Raw genomic sequence first — 14,085 nt, 5'->3', positions numbered from 1 at the left:
CATTGAGAACTGGAGCAGAATGATTTGGGAATATTATTTACTTGTGTAATTTTTATTAACTAGCAGAGTGGACTTTAAATGTTTTGGTCACATACCCTCTTTAAGAGGTTAGAAAATGTGTGTTCTTCCTTGTATATTTTTAAGTTGACATTTTATTTTATTTATTTATTTATTTATTTATTTATTTATTAATTAAGATTTTATTTATTTATTTGACAGAGACAGACAGCCAGCGAGAGAGGGAACACAAGCAGGGGGAGTGGGAGAGGAAGAAGCAGGCTCATAGCGGAGGAGCCTGATGTGGGGCTTGATCCCACAAAGCCGGGACCACGCCCTGAGCCGAAGGCAGACACTTAACGACTCTGCCACCCAGGCGCCCCTAAGTTGACATTTTAAAATGTTGGCAGCTAACATTTTTCATTATACTTGGGAATCATTGAAAGAGGTGTAATTTCTGACATAATCCAAGTGTGAACATTTTCACATGCTGTGTTGCTTTTTCAGACGTATTCAGTGGAATGTATATGTCATGTCAATTTAATGCCCACCATCAAGCTTTTAAAAAACACACGAAAAGCTTTTGTTGAGTAAGCAGACATTTTATATCTTTCTTTTTTCTCCTTCCATTCAAGTTCACAGTCCACTTCTCACCAAGTCTCATCCTGCTGTGATGCATGTTTACGTTTTCTTACTCTCAGTCCACCATAATTCTCTGCAGAAAATTGTACACACAGGGGCGCTTGGGTGGCGCAGTCGTTAAGCATCTGCCTTTGTCTCAGGGCATGATCCCGGCGTTCTGGGATCGAGCCCCACATCAGGCTCCTCCGCTGGGAGCCTGCTTCTTCCTCTCCCACTCCCCCTGCTTGTGTTCCCTCTCTCACTGGCTGTCTCTCTCTCTGTCAATAAATAAATAAAATCTTAAAAGAAAAGAAAATTGTACACACAAGATTAGAATGTTTTTCTGAGGCCGTAATGTTCTACATGTTTAAGAAAATTCTATTAAGATTAAGAGATGTTACAACTAAAATTAATATACAACACATCAATACAATGTCTTATTTTGGATTAAACAAAGGAGGTTTTATTGGAAGTGTATCTTTAAAAAAGTGGATGGGACATTTTCCCCCTTTGGTGAGTTTCATTGTCCATGAGCAAGTATTTACTGCTGGTATAAAGCAGACTATTATCAACTTTATTCTTATTTTTTATTTTTGCTGATAAATCCTGAGCCACTTCATTTTAACAAATAGATGAGAATCCTCTGTATCTGAATAGTCAATCCTTGAGCCTCTTTCTGTCCACTGGTCAGAAATCTCCATTCTCTAGCACTTAGAGCTAATGATGTCTACAGAATGCCGTGGTTCCTCCATTGGGACCTGTCGACTGGAATCTAGGAAGGAGCAATTTCCTTTCCTCTCTTTGGGAATGTGGGGCTGGGGAGGGAAGGAAGCCCGGAGGCGTGCACATGGCTGGTCTGGTCTGTCTCCGGCTGGTTGCTAAGGCCTTCTGTACTTCCCCGCAGAGACCGTGATGACCACACCACCCCCCGCCAGTGAGATGCCGCAGCCCCCGCCCCAGGCCCTGCACTACGCCCTGGCCAATGCCCAGCAGGTCCAGATCCACCAGATTGGAGAGGACGGACAGGTCCAAGTAGTATGTACCCTTCTCGTTAGTCTGTGTCCACAAAGGCGAGGGGAGGCTGGGGCTGGGGCATGGCCGATGGGGGGGGCCACGACCAGCATCCGCTGAGTTTCTGGGTTATGCTGTGGTATCTCGGGGTGGGGTTGGCGTGCCATTTTAAAGTGCAAGTAGTCAGGGGTGCCAGCTCTTGCATTTCACAAACGAGGACAGTTCCCGCAGGGGTGTGTCTGTGTCATCAGCCCCTTGTGGCTCCCCCGCATGTGCTGCCCTGGTGGCCGCTGTCCCATCTAAGGGTCAGGCCATTCCACTGTCCCTGATTTTGCCTGTCCTGGGAGACATTGTAGGTGCCTCATACATAATTTTCTCAGTTCAGAAACATGGGCACCCTTCCACTGAGGGAAGAAAAATTAATTTCCTTCTGGGGTCAGTCCAGAAAGTGAGTGGCCTTAGGTAGTGCGTAGCACTTCCTTTGGATGATGCGATGTGCACTAAACTTGTGTAGGCTCTTAGCTCGGCAGTCGGCCTTGCGTGGCGTGGCCCAGGGAGAAGTTCCTCCAGACCCTTCCTGGACCCTCGGCCAGGGAGAGCAGGAGGACAGGAACGTCGCTAGGGAGCTGTACGTGTTCAGCACGCCCCTGGGCTTCTGTGGCCCCTCCCGTCCCAGCCCGCTGCATTCTCCTGCAAACCTCAGGGGGACCCAGTCTGATGTTGCGCTCGGTGGGCTGCCTGGGAAAGGGCGGGCTTCTAGAACGTTGCTAATGAGTGCTTTTCGAGGGGTTAGGGTTAGAAGGGCAAGTACTTGTGAGTGGTTAGTTTTCTGTGTCATTAACAGTCACAGAGGCAGTTACTCTTGTCTTAGTGGTGAAAGTCTTGGAAGGAATTCCGGGACAGGTCACTTTGACATGGTTTGCATAGAGTAAAACGAAAGTAGCTCCACGTTTTCCAGCAGTGCTGAGCCACGCTCACACTCACAGGCGTGGTCTGCCTGCCTCCACAAACCCAAGTGCATTTTGGGTTCTTTGTCGGTGTTGACCCACCTGTTCAAATAGTTTTGTGTTTCTTTGATTTAAAATACATTGCTTGACCCACGTTCGGTGTAGACACCCACGTGCAGCCCCTCCCACCCATCACACACGGCTGCATGGCCTTCTGGCACCCCCAGACCTCAAGGAGACCCCCTGCCGCTTCCTGGAGGTTTCTGGTCCCTCCAAGTTGATAGTATGGTGTTTCCCTTCTTTTCCAAATGTTCTTCACATTATTAAGTTTGCCTGTTTAGTAACATTTGAAGATTTAACAGATTTTTCCCAGGCCCCATTGCCTCTGTAAAAATTATTGCAAAGTGTTTTCTTAGTGCTACAAACTGAAAGTTAGGTTTCCAGAGGCTGTTTAATAAGCTTACACCAGACCCACGTTCTGTTGTACTGTTTAGGATTTAGTTGTCCGGAAATGTCAGCAGGTAATCCAGAACCACCGTTTCAGAAAGCATTTCTTGTTTCGTGTGTCTTTGATTTTCTTCTGATGCTTCTTGGTGTGCTCTCTTGCTGCGGATCCCACAGGGCCACCTCCATATCGCTCAGGTGCCGCAGGGGGAGCAGGTGCAGATCACGCAGGACAGCGAGGTGAGTCTCTGCGCCGCTGCGTGTCCCTGGGCTCCCTGCACGCCGATCGTCATACGAGGTGGATCGTTGCGAGTTCCCAGATGGCACGGGCGTCCCGCAGTGGCCACCTGACTCCTGTTTCCTCGGGGGGGTATTGTGTTTGGGGGGGGCCGTGGACCGTGGGCCTTGGGCCGTATCGTTGGGACAGAGGTGCTTTCACCTGACGGCCGCAGGCTGTGCGGGGCGTGTAATTTGCCGTAGCCTTCTGAAGGAAAATCAATATAGATTTGCTTTCATACTGTTTTTGCTAAAAAATCATTTGAATATTTCTTGGATTTCATGAATTTGCCCTTTTTCAGATTTCATAAGTGCATCTCTCTTGTCTATGTAATCCAGCATTTGTTTCCATTACAGATTGAATGCAGTCAATTAGAAGAAATAGCTGATGCCATTAATGATTACTTTGTAATAAGTTATAGTATGCAGCTGGTCCTCTTAAAACTTTACCTTGTTCATTTAAAAATTAAATATTTTGTCAAGATGAAGGTAGCTGCAAACACATTTTTAGCAGAGCCTACTAGACCTAAAGCAGTCATTTTTTTCTTAAACAAATGAAAATGCAGTTCCACCTGGCGAGACCTAGTGGCCCTGTGATCTGGTTCATTGTCTTGTGTCCTGTCTCCTTCCTGGTGGGGACACTGCACCCTGAGTGTCCCCGTCAGGGTGCTGCGTGATGAGTACACAGGACCTCTCCGTGTGACTTTTGGTTCTTCTCAGCCATCTAAAGTTGTTTCAAAATAAAAGTTGTTGGAAAAATGACATTTTCATTTGGGGTCAGTGTTGGTGGTGGGTGGGTACAATGTTTTCTTCGGTTTGTTTTTATAAGAAAAAATACTATATGTCAACTCAGCTTTTATTTTGTTTTGGGTGTTTAACTGCTGCAAGGGCTTGGATTTTTGTAGAACTGCTCTGAGTGGTTTTGCTGGTTATTCACAGATGGCATGGGAGACCCCTGCCTCTGTCTCGTGTCTGGAAGCTGTTCTGGTCCTTGATCTCTCCTCTTTTCACCCATTCTGCAGGGCAATCTACAGATCCACCACGTGGGCCAGGATGGGCAGGTAAGTGCTCACGTGCTCTCACGTAAGGCCCACTTGCCGTGTGGACCACCAGACCTCGCGCCGCGAGTGGAGGAGTGGGGAGCAGGGAGGTGGTGCGCATCAGCGTTGCCCCTGCTGGCCACGGACGTCCTCAGGGAGGTGGACCCCTGCACAGTGGGGCTCTGGGCTACGTTTGTTTCTTTGTGGGGTGTTACGTAGCCTTTTGCTTTGTAGATGAAACTCTGCTCCCTCGTTAGCATTGTCTGTGAACTTAGTGAGTGCCGTCGATGGCCTTTTTGTGCAGTAGCTGTAGATTAGAATAGGTGGGGTTTTTTTCAAGTTTACTGCAAAATGCCAATCACCAGCCTTTTTAAAAATCCCTGACAAAAAGCGTAACTGGCACATTGAACATACCAGATGTGAATGGTCTGCACAAGGCAGAGCCCCACCTGTAAGGGGTTCTCGGGAGGGATTTGCTGCCTAAGAGCCAGTGAGATTACTGGTGATTTTGAGGATTGACATTTCCATGCCCTTTTGAAGAGTTTCTGTTAAAGAGACGTTTGTAATCTTTGAAAAATTATGAAAGAGAGTCTGGAGAATCTTCTTTTCTCGTAAAACATGACCTGGAGCCGCGAACATAGAGCTCATTTACTGTCAAGACAATAATACTAGTTATTCTCGAGACCAGCTGGGCTCCCCGCTTTGAAACGGCTGTGTGCGTGCCTGTCGCTGTTGGTGGTGACCTGGTGTCTGCCGTGCGTGGGGGATGGGCAGCCCGTGTCCCTGGACTCAGAAATGAGAGGACAGTAGCACCCTGTGGGTTTTATCTGGAACCGTCCAAACGCCTTGGGAGAAGTGCAAGCAGACCTTCGGTTTAAATCACTTGTTTAGATTGGAGTTTCTCTGTTTTCAGTCATCTTGAAACACACCCATGAGGTTTTAATCAGAGGCCTGAAGCACCGAAAGCTGAAGCAACGGAGAGTTAGACCGGGCGCGGTCCCCAGTCCCATCTCCAGGCTGAAGCAGCGGAGAGTTAGACCGGGCGCGGTCCCCAGTCCCATCTCCAAGCTGAAGCAACGGAGAGTTAGACCGGGCGCGGTCCCCAGTCCCATCTCCAAGCTGAAGCAACGGAGAGTTAGACCGGGCGCGGTCCCCAGTCCCATCTCCAAGCTGAAGCAACGGAGAGTTAGACCGGGCGCGGTCCCCAGTCCCATCTCCAAGCTGAAGCAACGGAGAGTTAGACCGGGCGCGGTCCCCAGTCCCATCTCCAAGCCTGAAGCAACGGAGAGTTAGACCGGGCGCGGTCCCCAGTCCCATCTCCAAGCCTGAAGCAACGGAGAGTTAGACCGGGCGCGGTCCCCAGTCCCATCTCCAAGCCTGGTCTTGGAGAGAAGGTCGCTGGGTCAGGCCCGTGGAGGCTGGCTCTCGGCAGGTTTTTGTTGTGTGTTTGTCTTGGTCGGGCAAGTGCTGTCCTGTCCAGGGTAGGAGAGGACAGGTCATCGTGTGTAGTTGATCTCTGGTGTTGACCACCTAGTGGTTCCTATTTATCCTCATTAAAATGTCGCTGAACATCTTAACACGTGAGAGAAGAAAGTGTGTTATGTTGGCTGTTCTCGTTTCTGTCTCTGTTCCTGAGCAGAATTCCACTTGGGATTTTGGAAAGGTAAAATAACCAGGCTTTTATGTGATGTTAGTACTGTGTATGACTAGAGACCGCGTAGCCCACATCAGTCATGGAGGCAGAGAGCCCCGCCTCTGTGGCCCAGACGGCACAGCTTTCAGCCCCCGGGGGGCTCCTGGAGTGGCCGTCAGAGGAGCCGTGCTCTGAAAATGGTGCGAACCAGAGCGTTTTGTGCACACCTAGCAGGTGCTGCGTCCCCCAGGTTGGCTGTGGTGCCCGGGCCTTGCTGCGTGAGCACCCGTGCTTCCCCAGACGCGCGACGGCGGGCGCCCGTTTCCCTCACTGCCTCCTGAGAAGGGCGGTGGCACTCCTGTCCTGATGGCCGTCTCCGCTGCGCTGACAGTAATTTATTCGTCTGCTTTTGTTTGCCTGTAAAATCTCCTGCTGCCTTCCTGGTTGTACCTGACGCTGGTGGTCCGTCCTGTCTGTGGGACGTCCTCTTAGCGGCAGAGCTCTGGGACAGGCAGGACCACGCTGATGGTGGCTGGAGGGATTTTCCTGTCTGTCACCTTTGCTTTCCTAAAGGAAGCTGGGCTTTGTGACTTACATAAACTGTATGTGTTTATGTAAAGCTGCCTTTTCCTGGTCAGTCTGTTTAGCTAATCCTTTCTTGTTTTTCCCTTTGTGGAAATTCCTTGTTGTTTTATCACTTGGCTGACTCTTGTTCCTATTAAGTTACTCTGCTTGTGACAGCTTCATTTTTTAAGTTAACCAAAACTTTGCAAAACAGAATAATGTTTCGCAAGACACAGAACACGCTGCTCCCCGCGATGTCACTGATGGGGTGAGTGAGAAGCGCAGCCGTGCTGGAGGCCTCCTTCCCCTGCCCTTGTCACCCCCCCCACTCCATCTCGGTGCACCCCAGCCTCCCTCCCCACCTGGCCTCGCACGGCTGCAGGAGGACGGTGCCGGGGCGCCGCGGCTCTTTCCCCTTCAGTCACACGGGGCCTCACAGTCTTACAGCTAGCTGCTCCCTGGTTCCTATGCGGTGGGGCCTTTGCTGGTCCTGGTGTAAGCATGGGTGTTTGATTTCCTGAAGACGGCCCCACGAGGCTTGTTCTGGTTTTAGGGAGCAAAGGTACTGAGTGGGGAGGAAGATAGCCTCCTGGGTTTGAGAAGCCCGTGGTGACATGCACATGCTCTTGTTCTTTGGAGTTCACGGACCCACTGAGTGTCTCATTAGCTTCGTATTAAATTCTTCATTGATAGGCTTGACCATCACTAAGACTGATGACACAGGAGCACGCCAAATCCTTATAGAGCAGCTCAGAGTCACACAGGGCCGGTGACCACACACAGCCCTTGGCCTCTTCTCCCACTTGTTTCCTGACACTGGGAACCGCTGCGGCTCTTCCCGCCTCTCCTGGGCTGTGGTCCCGCGTGTCGTGGGTTTTCTCATATTCTGCTCTTCGGATGGGGGTTGCTGTTCTTGCTCGTGGGGACGACTTTCTCCATCAGAGCCTGGTGTCTGTGAAAGCACCGTGTGTCAGTGATGGGGCGGGAAGGGAGCAGGAACCATGTGCTGTGCTCTTCATTGCCGCTGTGGACTTGGTTTTTGGGAGAGGGGGAGCAGCTGTCCTCACATGCTGTGGAGTTTCGTCCCTACACAGACGTAGTTCTGCACTGCAGCTCGGGAGCCCCCATGCGCTTCCCCTCCCTGGGCCGCGGCCCCTGCTGGGGGTGGGTCTGTTGTGGGGGCTCGTGAGCACGGGCCCGGTGCGTTAGAGACAGAGCAGTGTCCATTGCTCCCCAGATGTGGGAAGTAAGGATCAGGAGTGACCTGACATGCAGACCGGCAGAGAGCTGGAGGATTAGTTGGAAACCTTTCAAGGGACGGTCCTGGCAGCGGCACCGGCCGTGGCCCATTCACACGTTTCCTGTTCTCTTCCCTCTGTTTCTGGCCCCGTGCATCTTCTTGCAGTGCCCACTTCCTTGACCTTCCTGAGCTCTTTGAGGGGGAAGCTACACGGTCAGATTTGTTAGGATTAAAGTTAAAATGCAGTCACTAATTCTGGTCCTGGGCTCTGGGCGAGGGCACCTCCTGGAAGCGAAACGCATGGGCCTCAGGGTCTGTGGCCCTGTTCCCGATGGTTCTCGTTCAGTCGTGTTATGGAGCCTGTTCATGCTGTGCTGTTGCTTTTGTCGCAGTCTGAGCGCAGGTGCCAGGCCTGCACGTGATTTCTCCGACTGCCTCGTGCTGCTGTCTTCTTTCTCACCCAGTGAGTATGTCCGGGTTGACGGTTCAGTCTGGTGTGAACGAAGAGCAAGTAAGCAGATACAGAGCATGGGAACTTGGCGTGGTTTAGGGCTGTCACTGCCCACATGGTAGCTTAAGGAATTGTGGAATCTGGGCAGATGGGCTTGGTATAGTCAGTGAGATCAGGAACAGAGAGACCTGGAGTTCTCCGGAGAAGGCTGAGGCAAATCCTGCGTGGTAGTGTTGCACGGAACGTGGCTTGGGTGTGCAGACACATTGGGTATTAAAGGTGCGAGGCTTGTGACGGGAGTTGAGCTTTCTGAGTTACTGGTTGGTATAGTAGAATTTTTTTTTTTAGAGCTTGAACTCACGGGTGCGAGAGGAGATTGAAAAGAATCTCAAGCAGGCTCCACGCCCAGCATGGAGCCCGACACGGGGCTTGATCTCACGACCCTGAGGATCATGACCTGAGCTGAAATCAAGAGTCAGACGCTCACCAGTGGAGCCCCCCCCCCAGGTGCCCCAGTATAATAGAATTTTTAATTCAGTATGGATTTTCAGAATATTCTGAAAAAATGCGAACAAGTTCTCCAATGTTAGGAGCCGCAGGGATTGCAAATGGCAGTGAGGTGGATGAGATGATTTTGAGATGCATTTTATTTATTTTATTTTATTTTTTTAAGATTTTTTATTTATTTTTTTATTTGACAGAGATAGAGACAGCCAGCGAGAGAGGGAACACAAGCAGGGGGAGTGGGAGAGGAAGAAGCAGGCTCACAGCAGAAGAGCCTGATGTGGGGCTTGATCCCATAATGCCGGGATCATGCCCTGAGCTGAAGGCAGACGCTTAACGACTGAGCCACCCAGGCGCCCCTTGAGATGCATTTTAAATGAGAAATAATGAGGTCACAGGAACTTCTACATGAAGTAACTTGGCACTTATGCGGGACAGGGGGCCACCTCGGGGAGGCTGGGTGGACTGGGGAGCCACCACGGGCAGCGCCCTTGGTACCATCACTCTGCCTGCCAACTGGGCCTGGGCTCCAAGTCATCCCTGCTTCTCAGGCTTGTCGTTGCTCACTATGGCCTGTAGATGGGGGGCCGCCCTGGCCCCTGGACGGGCCCCCACTGAAGGACCGGTTACACTGCACAGCATGGGCCCGTCTGCCCGTTGGAGGAAGGGTTTGTGCTGTGTGGCCGGACTGCGTCGGGGGCCACGGTGGCAAACAGGTGTGCACTAGGGGCTCTAGTGCCCTCTCTTGCTCACGTGCACACACGGTCGGAACAGGTTCACCAAAAGGTATTTAACCTCACTGCGTGCTGGTTGCTCTAATACTTTTCACTCTGTTCTCTTTTTCTGTTTTTTTTTTTAATCTCTTCTGAGTACTGGTTGTGACATGTTAAATCGATTTCATGGCTCATAGTTTGAAAAGTACTAGAATAGGTGACCGCTGATATCTCTCCCTTTTCTTGGGAGCCTGTAGTTCTAAGATGTTGTAATTAAGTAATTTTAAAGCATTTACAATTACGTGGCGTTTACACTGTAAACATTAATATGCTTTTTTTTCATATTTTGGTAATTCAAAAGATAATTAGATAAATCAATAGCGTAGAAATCTTTTTTAAAAAAAAGTCACAGCTGGGGCGCCTGGGTGGCGCAGTCGTTAAGCGTCTGCCTTCGGCTCAGGGCGTGATCCCGGCGTTATGGGATTGAGCCCCACATCAGGCTTCTCCACTGGGAGCCTGCTTCTTCCTCTCCCAGTCCCCCTGCTTGTGTTCCCTCTCTCGCTGGCTGTCTCTATCTCTGTCGAATAAATAAATAAATAAAATCTTTAAAAAAAACCCCAAAGTCACAGTTAAGCTTAAGAAAAAGGATTATGAACACCTTAATTCAAAACTCTTTTTTAGCTTACTTCTGAAGGCATTTAATCTAGATCAGGAAAATTGCGATACTGCATTACTTGAGTATTAAAGAAACCTTCCCTGAGAACTCTGGGCTCAGGCTCTGTGTTAATAACCTTGTCATCCCCGTTTCTGGTATTTCTCGTCGTCTTGTTGCTCACGTGGCAGGTGGTGTGGCCTAAAGGTCACTTGGTGCTCCCAGGGAGGGGCGGAACTTTGTGTCGTCTACTGAATTTCTGGACAGCTGAGTTCACGGGTGTCTGTACATCCCGCCGCAGGGTGTGCAGTCTGCAGTGAGGTGTCCTGCAGGGCCAGGTGCAGCTGCTCTGTGCTGGAAGGCCCTGCTGGGAGCAGCCGTGGGGGTCAGGCCAGCCCCTGCCAGCAACAGGGGGCCTTTCTCCCTGGGGTCCTGCAGCTCCTTTTGGATCGAACGTGCCTGAATCTCCCATGTGCTCTCTGTCAGGGAGCACTAACGGTTGTAGGGCACCCCCTCCCCCCACATCAGCCCGTTTCCGCTAAGCACCCCGACTCAGGCTGGGGAGGGGAGAGCAGAGGAGAGGCTGAGTTGGAGGTGCAGAACCCCCATGGGCTCACCCCACTGGTGTCCCCGGTACCATGTGCTGCTGTGCTGCTTCCTAAGAGACTCATTTTGGCAGAGGAGGGCCCGGTTGGGAGTGGAGTGTTGCTGGGGGGGTGGGTGGGTGGGGGATGCTGGGAGAGTTGCAGCCCGGACCCAAGCCACGGGGCTGCCATTCCATCAGCACGTTGTGTTGGGGATGTGCCTTCGCTTCTTTGTTCTCATCGCCAGGGTGAGAAGGGCAGTAGCGCCCGCGTCAGGAAGGCTGTGTCTTCACCAGGAGCAGACGGCACGCCCAGTGCTCAGCACGGGTGTCTGCGTGGCCTTTGATGGAGGCTTGTTGTCTCCATCTCCACTCCTTGGAGAGTGGGTGCATTTGCCAAACCCATTGGTGTGGGTCCTCAGCCCCTGACCACACGGGTATGGTATCCGAGTGGTGGATCAGGGCTGGGGAGGGGGAGTCTGCACTCTTCATACGTAGAAAGCAGTATGTCATCTGTGGTCCAGTGCTGTCCCTGCTGCAGCCTGGGGGGTTCTTCCTGCGGGGTCTGGCAGAGGAGGACAGCTTTCACTTTTATCGTGCGTGCGTGTGTGTGTGAGATTTAGAGACGTTATTTGGAAAGCTTTATACTTAAAGCATTAATTAATTAGGATATATTCCATTGCTCATTAAAATTAATTCCACGAATGAACCTTTTAAAGAAAAGAGGTCATCTGAGCTTAATCAGTGTAGAGCAGTTTAGCTTAGAAATTTAGCTTTTAAAAATGACTTAAAATGTTTTGTTATAGAAGTGCCGGACATACACATTTTGGTCATCTCAGGGAACGGTGAGCACAGGGGGTGCTGGAAGGCCTGGGGCGCTGTGTGTGTTCTTGAGAACCCCGGGGGGAGCCCACGGTGCTGCCGAGGGCTGGCCGCTGACGGGCCTGTGACAGCACACAGGAGCTGGGGTGCCAGTGGCCGCGAGGACGCCCAGGCCCAGCTCTTACGGTTTTCCCTTGTAGAGGGAACACCTCAGTCAAGGCAGCCTCTTTGTGAATTTCAGCGAGTCTTGCTTCTGTCCTGCCCCTGGAATCTGGATCTTGTAAGCGGGGACGTAACCGCTCGAGCACAGACACCCGTCCCCGAGGCTGCGGAGTGAAGTCCGGCTGCGGCTGACTCGGCGCTTTGTCAGCCATGCCCCTTTATACACGGGAAAGGCTTGTAAAGTTGTGTAGGCATTTTAACCTAGCAAGACATTTTAAAAGATGTTTTAGATGAATACTCCAGGATTAGAATTTGGCCCAGTTCTCTGCATTAATTGGGAATGGTGCAGTTGAAAATGCTTTGGGAGTAACCCTTAAATTCTGATAGATTGTGCCTTGTGTTTCTGTAACGCGGCGTCTGTCCTTTCACTGAAACTTTTCCTGGCACAGCCCCTACGTTCTGGACTCCCCTGACACAGAGCTGTTGGCGTTTCACCGTCCAGCAGCCTCTTGACCTTCAGTGCTGTGTCAGCCTGATGGCTCTGTGCCTCGTGAGGCTGGCTCTTCTGCAGGCGGAGGGACGCGGTGCGGGCTTTGCACTCAGGAGAGAAGATGCCGTTCTGACGTTTGCTCTCACAGCAGCGCTCTTCCCGTGAGCAGGTGTGCAGGTAGCAGGGGGGTGTGTGGCGTGGGCTGGGTGCGGTCCGGTTTCCTGACTTTGGGGCAGGCGTCCCAAGGTGCTTTCTGGATGTGGACTTCACACTCTTCTTTGGGAAGACAGGATAATTGGAACAAGAGGTTCTCTGTGACACGTTTTCCACTTTTAAGATTTGAATGTGAGCCTCAAAAGGGGGGCCCACCACACACAGTTCCCACAAAGTACAACAGGTCAGTACTCAGCCTTGGACTCCAGGACCCTGGCCTCCATGGGGGGACTCACCTGCAGTTTGCCAGAAGCGCTCTCTCAGGTAGGAAGGGGAAAAGTAGGCTGCAGTCCTCTCAGAGGAGGGGTGGGGCCTCTATGTCCCAAGCTGCCCTTCTGCCCCTGACCTGTGGGACAGGTATACCTGGCTCTGTGTGTCGTGGAGTCTGGTAAAGGGAAGCCTTGGGTGCTCCTCTGTTCTCCGAACCCTTGTTAGAGCCCAGAGGCAAGCACTCTGTGGTTGTGAGTCAGAGTCTGGCCCTCATGAGACGCCCTGAGCACGTGCGTGTGGCTCTCTGGGCCGATACCCCAAGTGGGAACAGTGATGGTGCATTCCAGCCCTTCCCAGACTCCCCGCTTCCCAGAGGAAATGCCCTCAGGTCAGTGTTCTGTCCACAGAGGACTTGTGCTTCATTCAGAGCCGTTCAGGCCCCGCTGTCCAGATGGTGGAACTTCGGGAACTGATTGCAATGTCCCGGGTGAGTCATGCTTGCTCTCTACGTGGCTGCGACTCTGTGCTCTAATGACATGACTTCAAAGCTACTGTCTCGATTTGGCCCCGATCAGTAGTGTCCCCAGGTGCCGGCAGAAGCAAACACTGGGCCTCAAGAGGGTAACCGTTAGGACGGGGAGGGAGAGCTGACGGGCGGCAGCTGTGGGTGAGCTCAGATGAATCATGGCTCCGGCCTCTCAGAAATCACATGCAACACCACAGTTGACTGTGAATTTGTTACAACAGTTTTTCAGTTTGAGTGGTGAGTTTTGGATAAAAACGTTGCCAAGTCTTTGTAGGGACTATTTGGACACTCGGGGTTTAGATAGCAAGAGGTACGGTACGTGCTCTGGTTCTGATTAATTTTATGTGATTGAACACTTTCCAGCCCCCGGTAATTTTTCACATTTATCTAATCAGTTGGAAGAACAACTACATGATTAGCCGCAGTTTGAGAGATGGTGACGCAGTCGTGGAATTAAGCGTGCAAGTACAGACCTCGTGCAGAGAGGTTCCGTGTGAGTGGTGGAGGGAGGAAGCGGCCAGAAAGGAAGGACGTGTATTCTGAACATACGCCGTCGAGTTGGCTTTCACGAAACAAGTTGTGATGTGGAAGTACAAGGTATTAGAGTTCACATCCTTGTGACACGCCGGCAGGTGGTGTGAAGCCACATGGCGTGCCTCCTCTGCGGCGGGGGCTGCGTGGGGTCCGCGGGGAGACGGGCCTGACTTCGGTGCCACCGTGGAAGCAAGAGTGCTCTAGGTCACGTGCTTGAGACACGGAGCTCCCAGCCACGAGACTTCACATCAAGACCAGACGGCTCCTGTAACTGATTACGTTGCTACAACGAAAACGCTTTATTTGTTCCCTCTTCCTTCTCTAGTGACACTTGTTTTCTTGGGGGGGTTACATTGCATGAGGCCCAGGAACTGGTGGTTCTAGTTAGAGCGTGCTGTGATGCCGTTCAGACCGAGAGCCCTGCGTGGGGGACAATGGCGACTTTGCAGCCA

The 14,085-nt window shown here is 51.5% G+C and overlaps 1 protein-coding gene across 6 annotated transcripts in view; it reads left to right on the top strand.

Moving 5' to 3' along the window:
- Window positions 1-14,085, top strand: part of LOC103673843 (BTG3 associated nuclear protein) — a 129,023-nt gene that overhangs the window by 74,906 nt on the left and 40,032 nt on the right. For 4 of the 6 annotated variants that reach the window (XM_040633195.1, XM_040633196.1, XM_040633193.1 and 1 more), the window contains 3 exons: window positions 1,523-1,653; window positions 3,189-3,260; window positions 4,319-4,357. In XM_040633195.1, coding sequence (XP_040489129.1) covers window positions 1,523-1,653; window positions 3,189-3,260; window positions 4,319-4,357 — 242 coding nt within the window. The remainder of the gene's footprint in view (window positions 1-1,522; window positions 1,654-3,188; window positions 3,261-4,318; window positions 4,358-14,085) is intronic. The other 2 variants (XM_040633197.1, XM_040633194.1) reach the window with 1 other exon arrangement.

The sequence above is a fragment of the Ursus maritimus genome, unplaced genomic scaffold, assembly GCF_017311325.1.
Source record: "Ursus maritimus isolate PB19 unplaced genomic scaffold, ASM1731132v1 scaffold_19, whole genome shotgun sequence".
Taxonomy (NCBI): domain Eukaryota; kingdom Metazoa; phylum Chordata; class Mammalia; order Carnivora; family Ursidae; genus Ursus; species Ursus maritimus.
This window is presented reverse-complemented; position numbering and strand designations above follow the sequence as displayed.